The 15,603-nt window shown below is 44.5% G+C and overlaps 4 protein-coding genes and 1 non-coding gene across 6 annotated transcripts in view; 4 read left to right on the top strand and 1 right to left on the bottom strand.

Moving 5' to 3' along the window:
* Positions 1 to 15,603, bottom strand: part of LOC144482781 (ER membrane protein complex subunit 4-like) — a 174,157-nt gene that overhangs the window by 22,033 nt on the left and 136,521 nt on the right. The window lies entirely within an intron of this gene.
* The window catches only part of LOC144482778 (uncharacterized), a 298,466-nt gene that overhangs the window by 156,508 nt on the left and 126,355 nt on the right, over positions 1 to 15,603 (top strand). The window lies entirely within an intron of this gene.
* The window catches only part of LOC144482712 (uncharacterized), a 210,368-nt gene that overhangs the window by 68,898 nt on the left and 125,867 nt on the right, over positions 1 to 15,603 (top strand). Inside the window, exon 6 of the mRNA XM_078201554.1 lies at positions 3,545 to 4,085. Coding sequence (XP_078057680.1) covers positions 3,545 to 4,085 — 541 coding nt within the window. The remainder of the gene's footprint in view (positions 1 to 3,544; positions 4,086 to 15,603) is intronic.
* Positions 2,331 to 15,603, top strand: part of LOC144482803 (uncharacterized) — a 327,339-nt gene continuing 314,066 nt past the window's right edge. The window contains exon 1 of the mRNA XM_078201673.1: positions 2,331 to 2,417. The gene's annotated coding sequence lies outside the window, so the exon portion shown is untranslated. The remainder of the gene's footprint in view (positions 2,418 to 15,603) is intronic.
* Positions 2,428 to 2,500, top strand: trnar-acg (transfer RNA arginine (anticodon ACG)). The gene has a single exon. It is a non-coding gene; the product is annotated as a tRNA-Arg (tRNA).

Genomic DNA, 15,603 nt, shown 5'->3' with positions numbered 1-15,603 from the left:
TGTGTATTGGTGCTTTTCCAGTCACATTGATATTAAAGGCCTGTTGACACAGACAGAACAGAGAAACATTTCTCCTTCTAGATTCAAAGGCCGATAATATTCAGGTCCGATGAATTGAGTGAGAGTGTCAGATGCTGATGTGATGTTTGTTTCAAGATTTTGGTCTGTCAATCCTCACCTTCTCATATCCTGTAAACGAGTTTGACAAATTCATCAATGTCAGTGCAGGATAGAAATTCAGAACAGACAATTCTAGTTTCTATGGAACATTCTTTCCTCTCTCATTCCCGAAAAGCTGTAAATCTCCATTCCACACACTCTCCCTCCATTCTCACTCTGCTGGATCTAATATTCACCCTCCCAATTCTCCTGAAGGTGCTGATTGAGGCTGATTGACAGATCCATGCTCACTGCTTCCTGTCCTGGACACAGAGAGCTGAAAATCTCCCTGCAGGCTGCCAGACAGATATTTGTCTAAATTACTGGGCTAACAATGTGTGGAATGTACAGACTGGATTCACTTCCTTTCCCTTCAGTTGCTGCAAGTTCCCAATTTCCCCCAGAATGAGAAAAGAAATGGAAAGGGGAAGAAAAGAAAGTGTTTCACTCACAGATATTGGCCTCTTTTAAGGCTTTGCATTGGCCAGGAATACGAACCCAGGCGTCCCGCGGGGCAGGCGAGAATTCTACCACTGAACCACCAATACTCAAGGGAGAGAAAACTGCTCAGTTCTTTCAACCAGTGCTTTCACATGCAAAGAAATGTTGATGATTTGCAGCAGCAAATTCAATGCTGCTAACACACACACACAACAACACTTCGCCTCTTTGAAGGTACAACAACACTGTTGGTTTCTTTTTGTTTATTACAAATACGTTAATACAAAACAATTACAAATACACAAAGAACAAATGTGAAAAAAATACATTACCGATGGCTAACACCATCCATTTATCAATTACTACCTTCCATTTCGGAAGGGTTCATCGTCAATTACAGTTTTCCAGGGCATTGCCCTCAAAATACACCTCCATTTACAAATCATAATCTACAAATCTACAAACATTAACACAACACTACAACTGTACACAACAAAAAAATAAACACTGAAGCATAAGGGCACCGTCCCCTGGGTTTGTCCACCTGCCGGGGGATGCAACCCTCCAGTGGTACTCATATCCGGGGGTTACACCTTACGGATGTTCAGCCGGAGGGGGGAAATGGGGGAAACCACCCCGAACCTACTCAATCCGGAATCCCTTCCGGAATTTCAGCCGGGGCGGTGGGAGAGTCTCTCCAGGGTACTCAGTTCGGGCCTGCCTTCCCAATTTTTCTCCCGGAGAATAAAATCCCTCTGGTGTTACTATGTCCGGGGCTTCACCACCCAGAACTTTTCCCAAGTGGATGTCACACCCCCCGGGGGTGACTTTATCCAGGGGGGGATGCCCCCCAGGCCACAAATAACGCAAGAAAATAGACGGGGGCCGGAACAAACCACCAACTATCATAACAGGAAAACCACATATTACAATAACAAACAATCCATGAACAACCATACAATTGTGAAACATTTCGGAGGCATCGCCTTCCAGAGCTTCGCCCATCAACATTCCACCGTCCGAAGTCGACAACGCTCAACTACAGTCCTCCAAAGTCCACCACTCCGGGCCAGAACTTCCAAAATCACACCCACTGGGGCTGCACCGTCTGGGGTCACACCCTCCGCGGCTGAACCTTCCGAAACCATAGTTCCCAAATGGCTCCTCCCTGCCTTGGGTCTTCCGAGATTGCATCTACCTGGGCCACGCCTCTCAAGGCACAGGAACCCCAGCGAGAGCAGCATTCAACAAGCCCCAGCCGAAACAAAAAGTTCTTGCACAAGTCACGAACCCAAGCACTTGAAACAGAAACTTCACGCCGACCAAGGCGTTCCTCCCAGCGGCCACATTTCCAAAAGCTCACCGCAAGGCGCGCATTAAGCCCGCCTTGAACTCCTTATCCTCTGCCCGCCCCCTGCCTGGAGCACACTATACTGGCCAACACGCAAAGCGAACGGCCAATATGGCGGACTGGCTGGACAATCCAATCTTTCCCACTCACAGAGGTTGGCGACAGGAGGAGGATTGAATCTGTCCACTCCCCCATGGCCCGGGGCTGCGCATGTCCAAGGGAGAGGGGAAGCTGCGCATGTGCGGTGGAGTGCCCACCCCTGAGATGTTGACCAATGGAAACTCTGGAGGACCGGAAGGACTCTGGTCCTCCAGCCAATCAGAGCTCCCCCATTGTCTGAATGCGGTAGCTGGACAATGAGCTTGTTCAGCTGCTCATTCCTGCCCAGCAAAGCTGCTGCTGCTTCTCTCTGAATGAAGATTGAGCTTCAGACAGACTCAAACTTCCTCCTGGCTCTCCAATATCTGTGAGAGTGTGGGCCAGTGGCGCAATGGATAACGCGTCTGACTACGGATCAGAAGATTCCAGGTTCGACTCCTGGCTGGCTCGATGTCAATTTGAAAAATAGTTTGTGAACTCCTTTTGACCTAAAAGAGGCCAACATCTGTGAGTAAAACACTTGCTTTGCTCCGCTTTTGTGTTTCTTTTGCATTCTGGGGGAAATTGGGGACTTGTTGAATTTTTAACTTCCAGGTCACCACTCGCTGCCTAAATAAAAATCCTCCTCACATTCTTCATGTATCTGTAACCAGGTAATACAGTGCATTACACACATCATTTATGGCCAAATGTAAAACTTTAACGTGGCTGTCAGCTTGAAGATTAATCATGGATCATTTGCACTTCCACAACCCCCTGAGGCAGCGGGTTCCAGGTAATGACCTTTCTGCACCAAAATAAAATTCTTCCCCACATCCTTCCCTTTCTCCCAATCCAGTTATCCAGTCCCACATATGGCACAGATTTTAATTTCTCGCGTGTAGGCCGGACGTTACACGTAGATTTTCAGATCTCTGTGTCCAATACAGAAAGTGGTCAGCATGGATCCGTTAATCAGCCTGAATCAGCACCTTCAATAGACTTGGGAGGTTGTATACTCAGGAGAGCAGAGTGAGAATGGAGGGAGAGTGTGTGGGATGGAGATTGACAGATTTTGGAGAATGAGAGAGGAAAGAATGTTCCATAGAAACTAGAATTGTCTGTTCTGAATTTCTATCCTGTACTGACAATGATGTCTATTGTAAATTCCTTTCATAGATATCAGGAGGTGAGGATTTATAGACAGAAATTTCAAACTAAACATCACATCAAGATTTGACAGAGCCATTCGATTTATTGGGACCTGAATATCATCGACCTTTGAATCTAGAAAAGCAATGTTTGTCTGATCTGTTTGCTTCAGGAGATTTTAAACATCAGTGTGACTGGAACACACCTGAGTGAGAGTGTTCCAGTCCACTGATAGTGGAAAGAGCTTTAACCAGTTACACAGGCTGAAACAACATTGCACCGTTTACAGTGAAGAGAGATCGTACACGTGTTCTGTGTGGACAAGGATTCAACTGATCATCAAACCTGGAGAGTCACAAGGACACCCGCATCATGGAGAAACTGTGGAAATGTGACGATTGTGGACAAGGATTCATGTTGCCCTGTGATTTGGAAATTCATCAACGCAGTCACACTCGGGAGAGACCCTTCACTTGCTCAGTGTGTGGGAAGGGATACATTAAGTTCTCCCACCTGCTGAGTCACAATCTCACTCACACCAATGAGAGACCCTTTAAATGCTCTGACTGTGGGAGCGGATTCAAAAGCTCTGGAGAACTGGTGTCCCACCAGCGCATTCACAGTGAGGAGAGACTGTTCAGCTGCTCTCACTGCACAATGAAATTTAAATGGTCATCCACACTGCGGAGACATCAGCGAGTTCACACCGGGGAGAGACCGTTCAGCTGCTCCATGTGTGGGAAGGGATTCTCTCGGTCCTCCGAACTGCGGGCACACCAACGAATTCACACTGGGGAGAGACCATTCACCTGCAATGTGTGTGGGAAGGGATTCTTTCGGTCATCCGCCCTGCTGACGCACAAAGTCACTCACACCAATGAGAGACCCTTTAAATGCTCGGACTGTGAGAGTTGCTTCAAAAGTTCTAGGAATCTGATGTCCCACCAGCGCATTCACACTGAGGACAGACCGTTCAGCTGCTCTCACTGCACAATGAGATTTAGATCATCATCAAACCTGCGGAACCACCAGCGAGTTCACTCCGGGGAGAGACCATTCACTTGCTCTGACTGTGGGAAGGGATTCACGCAGTTATCCACCCTGCTGACACACCAGCGAGTTCACATCGGAGAGAGGCCATTCACCTGCTCTGTGTGTGGGAAGGGATTCACTAATTTACCCAACCTTCTGAGTCATAAAGTCACTCTCACCAGTGAGAGGCCCTTTAAATGCTCGGACTGTGGGAGTGAATTCAAAATTTCTGGAGAACTGGTGTCCCACCAGCGCATTCACACTGAGGACAGACCGTTCAGCTGCTCTCTCTGCACAAAGAGATTTAAGAGGTCATCCACACTGCAGAGACACCAGCAAGTTCACACCAGGGAGAGACCGTTCATCTGCTCTGTGTGTGGGAAGGGATTCAGTCAGTCATTCACCCTGCTGACACACCAGCGTCTTCACACCGAGGAGAGACCATTTACCTGCACCGAGTGTGGGAAGGGATTCACTCTGTCATCCACCCTGCTGACTCACCAGCAAGTTCACAGCGGGGAGAGACCGTTCACCTGCTCCGAGTGTGGGAACAGATTCACTCGGTTATCCACCCTGCACAGACACAAAGTCACTCATTCCCAGGAAAGACCCTTTAAATGCTCTGACTGTGGGAGTGGCTTCAAAATTTCTGAGCATCTGATAGATCACCAGCGCATTCACACTGGGGAGAGACCGTTCAGCTGCTCTCACTGCACAAAGAGGTTTGGAAGGACATGCACACTGAGGAGACACCAGCGGGTTCACACTGGGAGAGACCATTCACCTGCTCTGTGTGTGCGGAAGGATTCACTCGATACCCCAGCTGCTGATGCACAATGTCCCTCACACCCAGGAGAGACCCTTTAAATGCTCTGACTGTGGGAATGGTTTCAAAAGCTCTCAGGAACTGATGATCCACCAGTCCAATCACAGCTGCTGTGTGTGGGAAGAAATTCACCAGTTCATCCCTCCTGCTGAGACACCAGCGAGTTCACAAGTGATGACAGGAGTTGGATTCTGCTGTTATTGCTGCTGTTGATCACATCCAGGACTGAACCATGTTCATTCTGACAGTTGGTGAAGTGGGAGGGTCGGAGGGTTCCTTTCTGCTGGACTGGCTGGTCTCACAACTTTGCTTCCAGTGGGCTGATGCTCTTTGAGCCTGGGAGAGCACATTTCCACTGAAATGACCCACACAAACTGATGAAGAACATTTATTTTATCCTGGACAGTAAATAATGTTTTTCCTACCACAACAGGTAGATCTGAAATAAATACATTAGTCTCTGTTCTATTGAGTCTACAGCACAGGGCCAGGCCAGTCGGCTCAATTGGTCTGTGTCAGTATTTATGCTCCACATGAGCCTCCACCCACCCCTCTTCATCTCCCCCCATCAGCATATCCTTCTATTCCTCTCTCCCTCATGTATGTATCGAGCTTCCTCTTCAATGTATTCATGCTGTTCACCTCAACCACTCACTGTGGTAGTGAGTTCCACATTCTCACCACTCGCTGTGATAGTGAGTTCCACATTCTCACCACTCGCTGGGTAAAGAGGTTTCTCACTGAAATCCCTGTTGGATTATTGAACCCCTTCATAACCTTAAATTCTTCCATCAGGTCACCCTTCAGTCTTCTCTTTTCTAGAGAAAAGCAGTGCCAGCCTTTCCTGAAGGTGAAATGCTCTCAGTTCTGGGATTATTCTTGTGAATCTTTGTTGCCGCTTCTCCAGTGCCTCTATTTCCTTTTTCTAAATGGAGATCACAAATGTTGACAGTGCTCCCAGTGTAGCCGAACCCTGATTCTAAACAAGTTGAACAGAACCTGTTCAATTCTATTCCTCGAGAATGGAACCCTGTATATGGGCCCCACACTTTAGGAAAGATGTGAAGTTCTTAGAGAGGGTGCAGAGGAGATTTACAAGAATGGCTCTGGGGATGAGGGACTTCAGTGAGTTCGAGAGACTTGAACAGCTGAAATTTCTCTCTTTCGATCAGACAGGCATTAGGATTGGGAATGGGGCCATTCAGCCCATTGAGTCCATGCTGGCTCTCTTTAGATCAAACTATTGCCCTGTTCTCTCTCCGTGTCCCTGCGGATTTATTTCCCTGAAGTTCCCATCCAATTTCCTTTTGGAAACATTCCATTATCTCTGCTTCAGCCGCTCGTAGGGAGTAAGTTCCAGATATTTACCACTTCAAATGCAAACGAGGAGTAGAGAGCACAAAAGGAGGACGTGTGACCCATTGTGCCCCTGCTGCCTCTTCAAACATTCTCAGCAACAAGGTCAGGGAGGCCATAGAACCATAGAAAATTACAGCTCAGAAACAGGCCTTTTGGCCCTTCTTGTCTGTGCCGAACCATTTTATGCCTAGTCCCACTGACCTGCACTTGGACCATATCCCTCCACACCCCTCTCATCCATGAACCCGTCCAAGTTTTTCTTAAATGTTAAAAGTGACCCCGCATTTACCACTTTATCCGGCAGCTCATTCCACACTCCCACCACTCTCTGCGTGAAGAAGCCCCCCCTAATATTCCCTTTAAACTTTTCTCCTTTCACCCTTAACCCATGCCCTCTGGTTTTTTTCTCCCCTAGCCTCAGCGGAAAAAGTCTGCTTGCATTCACTCTATCTATACCCATCAAAATCTTATACACCTCTATCAAATCTCCCCTCAATCTTCTACGCTCCAGGGAATAAAGTCCCATCCTATTCAATCTCTCTCTGTAACTCAGCTTCTCAAGTCCCGGCAACATCCTTGTGAACCTTCTCTGCACTCTTTCAATCTTATTTACATCCTTCCTGTAACTAGGTGACCAAAACTGTACACAATACTCCAAATTCGGCCTCACCAATGCCTTATATAACCTTACCATAACACTCCAACTTTTATACTCGATACTCCGATTTATAAAGGCCAATGTACCAAAGGCACTCTTTACGACCCTATCCACCTGTGACGTCACTTTTAGGGAACTCTGTACCTGTATTCCCAGATCCCTCTGTTCAACTGCACTCTTCAGAGTCCTACCATTTACCCTGTACGTTCTTCTTTGGTTTGTCCTTCCAAAATGCAATATCTCTCACTTGTCTGCGTTAAATTCCATTTGCCATTTTTCAGCCCATTTTTCTAGTTGGTCCAAATCCCTCTGCAAGCTTTGAAAACCTTCCTCACTGTCCACTACACCTCCAATCTTTGTATCATCAGCAAACTTGCTGATCCAATTTACCACATTATCATCCAGATCATTGATATAGATGACAAACAACAATGGACCCAACACCGATCCCTGCGACACACCACTAGTCACAGGCCTCCACTCAGAGAAGCAATCCTCCACAACCACGCTCTGGCTTCTTCCATTGAGCCAGTGTCTTATCCAATTTACTACCTCCCCATGTATACCCAGCGACTGAACCTTCCTAACTAACCTCCCATGAGGGACCTTGTCAAAGGCCTTGCTGAAATCCAGGTAGACAACATCCACCGCCTTCCCTTCATCCACTTTCCTGGTAACCTCCTCGAAAAACTCTAATAGATTGGTCAAACATGACCTACCACGCACAAAGCCATGTTGACTCTCCCTAATAAATCCCTGTCTATCCAAATATTTGTAGATCCTATCCCTTATCACACCTTCCAATAACTTGCCCACCACCGACGTCAAACTTACTGGCCGATAATTTCCCGGATTTCTTTTGGAACCTTTTTTAAACAACGGAACAACATGAGCCACCCTCCAATCATCCGGCACCTCCCCCGTGAATACTGACATTTTAAATATGTCTGCCAGGGCCCCTGCAAGTTCAACACTAGCTTCCCTCAAGGTCCGTGGGAATACCCTGTCCGGTCCTGGGGATTTATCCACTCTGATTTGCCTCAAGACAGCGAGCACCTCCTCCCCTTTAATCTGTAAAGGTTCCATGGCCTCCCTACCAGTTTGCCCTATTTCCGTAGACTCCATGCCCGTTTCCTCAGTAAATACAGATGCAAAAAAACCATTTAGTATCTCCCCCATCTCTTTTGGTTCCATACACAGTCTACCACTCTGGTCTTCAAGAGGACCAATTTTATCCCTCACTATCCTTTTGCTCCTAACATACCTATAGAAGCTCTTTGGATTTTCCTTCACTCTGTCTGCCAAAGCAACCTCATGTCTTCTTTTAGCCCTCCTGATTTCCCTCTTAAGTAGCTTCTTGCACTTTTTATACTCCTCGAGCATCTGATGTGTTCCTTGCTGCCTGTACATTTCATACAACTCTCTCTTCCTCTTAATCAGTGTTACAATCTCCCTCGAGAACCAAGGTTCCTTATTCCTATTTACTTTGCCTTTAATCCTGACAGGAACATACAAACTCTGCACTCTCAAAATTTCTCCTTTGAAGGCCTCCCACTTTCCATTTACATCCTTACCAGAGAACAGCCTGTGCCAATCCACACTTCCCAGATCCCTTCTCATTTCATCAAATTTGGCCTTTTTCCAGTTCAGAACTTCAACCCGAGAACTTCAACCATGTTAAATTCTAACATGTGACTGGAGCTTTATTTTAAAAATTAATGTTGGATTCACCTACATGCTTGTGGAAGCTGCATTGCTGGCAGGAATTGTATAAATTAAAAATTTCTTCTATGAATTTGATCAGTTGGAGGACATTATATTCTGTCAAATCTGGCTCAAGAATAAGGTTGATTGCTCAGTTCAAGTAAGAAGGAAAGCTATTGGCTTGCAGCAAGTGTCTTTTCGAACCAGTATATCTTGTATTAACCTTATTCAGTTGTGGGACATGGGCGTCGCTGGCTGGCCAACATTTATTGCCCATCCCTAGATGCCCTTGTTCAGAGGGCAGTTGAGAGTCAACCACATTGTACGAACCAAATGTGTTCATTAAATATTACTGTATTTAGAACAAAGAAAGTTACAGCAGAGGGACAGGCCCTTTGGCCCTGCAAGCCTGCACCGACCGCACTGCCGGATGAAATTAAAACCCCCTACCCTTCCAGGGACTATATGCCTCTATTCCCATCCTATTCATGTATTTGTCAAGACGCCCCTTAAAAGTCACTACTGTATCCGCTTCCACTACCTCTCCCGGCAACGAGTCCCAGGCACCCACTACTCTCTGTAAAAAATCTGCCTCATACTTCTCCTTTAAACGTTGCCCTTCGCACCTTAAACCTGTTCCCCCAAGTAATTGACTCTTCCACCCTGGGAAAAGGCTTCTGACTATCCACTCTGTCCATGCCCCTCATAATATTGTAGACTTCTATCAGGTCGCCGCTCAACCTCCGTTGTTCCAGTGAGAACAAACAAAGTTTCTCCAACCTCTCCTCATAGCTAATGCCCTCCATACCAGGCAACATCCTGGTAAATCTTTTCTGTACCCTCTCCAAAGCCTCCACATCCTTCTGATAGTGTGGCGACCAGAATTGAACACTAGATTCCAAGTGTGGCCTAACTAAGCTTCTATAAAGCGGCAACATGACTTGCCAATTATTAAACTCAATGCCCCGGCCGATGAAGGCAAGCATGCCATATGCCTTCTTGACTACCTTCTCCACCTGCATTGCCACTTTCAGTGACCTGTGTACCTGTGCACCCAGATCCCTTTGTCTATCAATACTCTTAAGCATTCTGCCATTTACTGTATATTTCCTATCTGTATTAGACCTTCCAAAATGTATTACCTCACATTTGTCCGGATTAAACTCTATCTGCCATCTCTCCGCCCAAATCTCCAACTGATCTATATCCTGCTGTATCCTCTGATGGTCCTCATCGCTATCCCCAAATCCACCAACCTTTGTGTCATCTGCAAACTTACTAATCAAACCAGTTACATTTTCCTCCAAATCATTTATATGTATTACAAACAGCAAAGGTCCCAGCACTGATCCCTGAGGAATGCCACTTGTCACAGCCCTCCATTCAGAAACGCACCACCCTCTGTCTTCTTTGACCGAGTCAGTTTTGTATCCACCTTGCCAGCTCAACTCTGATCCCATGCGACTTCTTCTGCACCAGTCTACCATGAGGGACCTTGTCAAAGGCCTGACTGAAGTCCATGTAGACAACATCCACTGCCCTACCCTCATCAATCATCTTCGTCACTTCCCCAAAAACTCGACCAAGTTCGTGAGACACGACCTCCCCTTCACAAAACCATGTTGCCTTTCACGAATACATCCACTTATTTCCAAGTGGGAATAAATCCTGTCTCAAAGAATCCTCTCCAATAATTTCCCTATCACTGATGTAAGGCTCACCGGCCTGTAATTACCTGGATTATTCTTGCTACCCTTCTTAAACAAAGAAACAACATTGGCTATTCTCCACTCCTCTGGGACCTCCCCTGTCGCCAGTAAGGATAGAAAGATTTCTCTCAAGACCCCAGCAATTTCTTCACTTGCCTCCCTCAGTATTCTGGGGTATATCCCATCAGGGCCTGGGGACTTGTCTACCTTAATGTTTCTCAAGAACCCCAATACCTCCTCCTTTTTGATCTCAACATGACTCAAACTATCTACACATCCTTTCCCAGACTCATCATCCACCAAGTCCTTCTCTTTGGTGAATACTGATGCAAAGTACTCATTTATTACCTCACTCATTTCCTCTGGCTCCGCGCATAGATTCCCTCCCTTGTCCTTGAGTGGGCCAACCCTCACCCTGGCTACCCTCTTGCTCTTTATATATGTATAAAAAGCCTTGGGATTTTCCTTAATCCTGCTGGCCAATGCTTTTTCGTGACCCCTTTTAGCCCTCCTTACTCCTTGCTGAAGTTTCTTTCTACTTTCCTTGTATTCCACACTTGCTTTGTGTGTTCCCAGCCTCCTAGCTTTGACAAATGTTTCGTTTTTCTCTTTGACGAGGCTCACAATATCTCTCGTTATCCAAGGTTCCCAAAACTTGCCATACTTATCCTTCATCCTTACAGGAATGTGCCAGTCCTGAATCCCTATCAGCTTACACTTGAAAGCCTCCCACATGCCAGATGTTGATTTGCCCTCAAACATCTGCCCCATCTGGTAGCTATTTATTAGCTACCAGTCATTAACAGATGAGAAAGTCATGAGCCTTAATTGAGTTATAGTTAATCAATGAATAATGAATCAGTAGTTCTAATAAAAGATTGAGTTTTATTTGCTGTAAAAGCTGAATTGCTGTGGATGTAAAGAATGTGCAATTAGGATAAATGTACTGGCGAGAGAGACCTTCAAGCTCTGATTAGCCTCAATATTTGAAACTGTGAGAATAAGGGATTGTATCGAATCAGATAAAGGGATAGTATGAACCAGTTCTATTGTTTTCCTGTCTAAGATAATGAGAGAAGGTGGTGTCAGTAATTGAGGATCCAGTTAAATTAATCTTGTGATCAAATTGACCAATTGTCATGATTCAACAGGCCCAACTCTGACGTGAGGTCATCGTCACTTTGTGGATAAAAGTAGAGGTTCTGAAGGTCTTCCTTGCGAGCCAAATACTGAAAACTCCCGAGGCTGAGTTCTAAGGAAATTACTGTCAGAGAAGGAGCCAGACTCCCGAGTTCCACAATAATTCCTGTGAAAGGAGCCAGAGAGGGTTACGCTTCTATGGACCAATCACCCACACAAAGTTGTAAAAGTCAATATCTTAAAGTTGTTCAGTAAAACTTTTTCATTCAATAAACTTCTTTTAAAATTTACTATCCAGAGAATTCTGCCTTTACCACAAAGAGGGCAGGGAACAGGCTACAGATGAATTAAAGAGAAACCATTTGGGTCTAGAACGTTGTGAACATCCTTTTACTCTGGTTGTCTTTGATCCTCAAGTCATTTTCTGTTTGTTTTTAACCAAGTTCTGTTTCATTAATAAACTTTCATCAGTAAAGGTGTTTGATTGTTCTGGACTTTTCCTGCTGAGATTGATGCACTTTCGGGAAAGTGGGTGAGAGGGGTTGGCAGGCTCTTTAACAGAAAGTGAGTCCCTCTAAGGTAATTGGCAAAGGGGCCAGAGGGGGAGATGAGATTTTATTTTATTTTTTGACACAGTGAGTTGTTCTGATCTGCCTGAAAGCAGATTCAATAGAATCTTTCCAAAGGGTAAAGACTTGAAAGGGAAGAATTTGCAGGGCTGTGGGGACAGATCAGAGTGGTAGGATGAATCAGACAGTCCTTTCAAAGAGATAGCAGGGGCACGATGGGCTGAATGGACTCCTCCTGCAGCCTGTCAATCTCAGCCTCCTGCTTTTGTGCAGGTTAGAAGGGACAGATTTCAGTGCAGCCTCTTCCCTGTATCTGTATTTAAAGAGACAGGTTTCTCTTTAGTTCTGAGTGACTGATATAACAATTGGTTGGAGGCCCATTTCCCAGTCAGTCCTCCAGCACCTTCCTGTCTCTCTATTAGTGCGACGCCCAGGGCAGTTTCCCAACTGGGGCGCAGGCCTCATTATTCTCAGCTAAATACTGCCCTCAGCTCCGTCACCTGGCTGTCATTGACACTAGCAACAGAGAGACAGAAAGGTGTCCCAGGCTCAAATGGGAAATCAAAACTCGGGGCTTTAAATGAACTGTTAGGATCTCTGTAACGATCAACAATTTAAAAAAAAGAATTCTAAGCCCAGTGAGTAAATTAAAGAATCACACGACAAAACTTCAAGTTTCTGGCGTTTATTCCAACAAACTGGAAACAACAATGATTAAACACTTTTTTATAGGGAACATTGCTCTTAAACTTAAAATTAAACTTTGCCCTTTTACTCTTAACACCATTAAATATCCCACTCAACCGTTATATTTTATTCTGCCTTGGAATGTTGACACTCTTTCTCCAAAAACCAGTCCAAAGTGATTCTTTACTCCTCAAGTGTTTATTTCCATTGTTTTCCTTTTCCAGTCGGGCAACCTTTAATCCCAGAACTGTCCTTCACAGTGATGGTTCTCCTGGACATTTTCCCACTAACTCAAGCAAGGTGAATCTTCCAGCCTTGTTTCACAATCCTCAGGAATCTGTGACCAACATTCGACATCGGAGCAGATGTAGGTCATTTGGCCCTTTGAGTCTGCTCCACCGTTTATTTAGGTCATGGCTGATCTTTTTGTGTTGAGTTCCACATTCTCGTTCTAGACCCGATACTTTTGATTCTCTTACCCAACAAGAATTGGGATAAAGGCAAAATTCTGCTGTTGTTGGAATGTGAAACAGAAACAGAAAATGCTGGACAATCTCAGCAAGTCTGACAGCATCTGCAGAGAGAGAATAGAGACAACATTTTGAGTCAGGATGACCCTTTGTCAGAGCTGAAGACAAGGAAAATCGGACATAATTTATACTGTGAGGGTCAAGAATTGGGAAGCAATCTATTAAACCTCCTCTGAACCACTTTCAATGCATTTGTATCATTTCTTAAATAGGAGACAAAGTTGCACCCAGTGTTCAAGATGCAGTCTCCGTAATGCCCTGTATAACTGAAGCATAGTAAGAAGTTAAACAACACCAGGTTAAAGTCCAACAGGTTTATCTGGTAGCAAATAAACCTGTTGGACTTTAACCTGGTGTTGTTAAACCTCTTACTGTGTTTACCCCAGTCCAACGCAGGCATCTCCACATCATGACTGAAGCAGAACATCTTTACTCCTGTGTTCAATTTCTCTCGTAATAAAGGATAGCATTCCATTTGTAAGAACTTTGATTTATTTGAACTAAGATTTATGAGGGTTCTCTTGTTTACAATAACCTCCCTCATCATAAATCACACCAGGTTCCAGTGTCTTAACCATCTGGCAAGAAAGAACAATTTAAATGGTGAATTCAGAAAGTTTATTAATCATTAAAAATGTAACAAGTCAGAAAGATAAAAAAGAGTGTTGATTAACAGTGAATAGAGAAAGAATAGAAAAATGTTGAAAGCCCATCTTAGCCAATTCCCATAAATCTTCAATTATAAACTAAAATAGACATGAGTTTTCAGATGATTTGAAAAGAAATGAATTGTCTGCTGAAAGGGTTAACTTTTCTTCAGAACCTAAAGGGATGGGGAGTGAGCAGAAAAAAATTGGCACACAATAATACCACTTTACACAAGTAAAAAAATCAAAACAAACTCGATTGTAAACTTCAGCTCTTCATTTTTTTGTTATATTCCATAACCTAATTATTTTAATTGGATCAGTTTTTTTAGGGATGGATAACTTCTGTTCTTTATAAACTGCTTCACTCATTTTGTTGATTCTACATGGGCTCGCAGAATCAGAACCCAGACTTTACCATCCTTATCCTTTTTCCCCTTTTCCCACCACTCCCTCTGTTTTGCAGGAAGGTCGTAGGGATTCCAATCAGAACTAATCATTTTATCATAAAAGTTAAACACTGCGGATGCTGGAATCTGAAACAACAACAGAAAATGCTGGAAAATCTCAGCAGGTCTGACAGTATCTGTGGAGACAGAATGGAGTCAATGTTTAAAGTATGGATGACCCTTCATAAGAGCGGTTATGAAGTGTCTTCCAGACTCGAAACGTTGGCTGTATTCTCTAATAATTTTATCGATACGTTTCTTGTTCTTAGTTTCCAATTAGCAGGTAAGAGACCTGTCCAGTCCTCACTCGAGCTCTGATTTTTTCACTGGCCATGCTTGAGTCAGTTTATAACCATTAGAATCTACTCTGAGGTCTGCTTTTCAGACCAGTGCTATTTGGAGTATACCGTCACTTCACCGACTAACGGGTCACAAACCCCTCAAAGTTCTTATCACAAATTTGGGATAAAATAATTTAAACAATGCCTGAGAATGCTTTTTAACTTCTTAACCAACTATCTCCCACTGTTTGTTGATTGGTCAGACCTTCTCTTCACAGATTCGGGTATCTCAGCCACTGAACACCAGTCGGTCCTGGAATAAGTTTAATTCTAACTCATTCTGAGTAAATATTCTCACCAGGTCCTCTGTTGGGCACTAAGCAGCTTTAATGGTCCGTGATTGCAGAAACTGAGCAGTCACAGGAATGTGGTCAAGATAGTCCAGTCCCATAATGCCTCACATTCAATCTGCAGTCCTTCAATTATAACAGAATATGTGGCTGTATGTAGCTGCCTCGACCATGGTCAACCCCAACACTGCCTTCCTGAACTGTTACAATGCCTGAGGTGTAAGTACACCCACAGTGCTGTTAGGGAGGGATTACCAGCTACATATTCCAGACTTTCACTGGACTGTAGATGGATACCAGATTGACATATTCCATTCAACCACTCCCAAGGTGAGTTATTCCAATTCCTTTATTGTCCAGGACAATATATTCACAATATCATTAAAACAGGAATTAAACATTCCCATTTGGTTTCAGGTTCTAACACATTCTGTTAGTTTGTTCTTTATTGTCAATGTCAGGCTGGGGTTGTTTCCCTTGG

Source organism: Mustelus asterias, unplaced genomic scaffold (assembly GCF_964213995.1).
Source record: "Mustelus asterias unplaced genomic scaffold, sMusAst1.hap1.1 HAP1_SCAFFOLD_42, whole genome shotgun sequence".
Classification (NCBI taxonomy): domain Eukaryota; kingdom Metazoa; phylum Chordata; class Chondrichthyes; order Carcharhiniformes; family Triakidae; genus Mustelus; species Mustelus asterias.
This window is presented reverse-complemented; position numbering and strand designations above follow the sequence as displayed.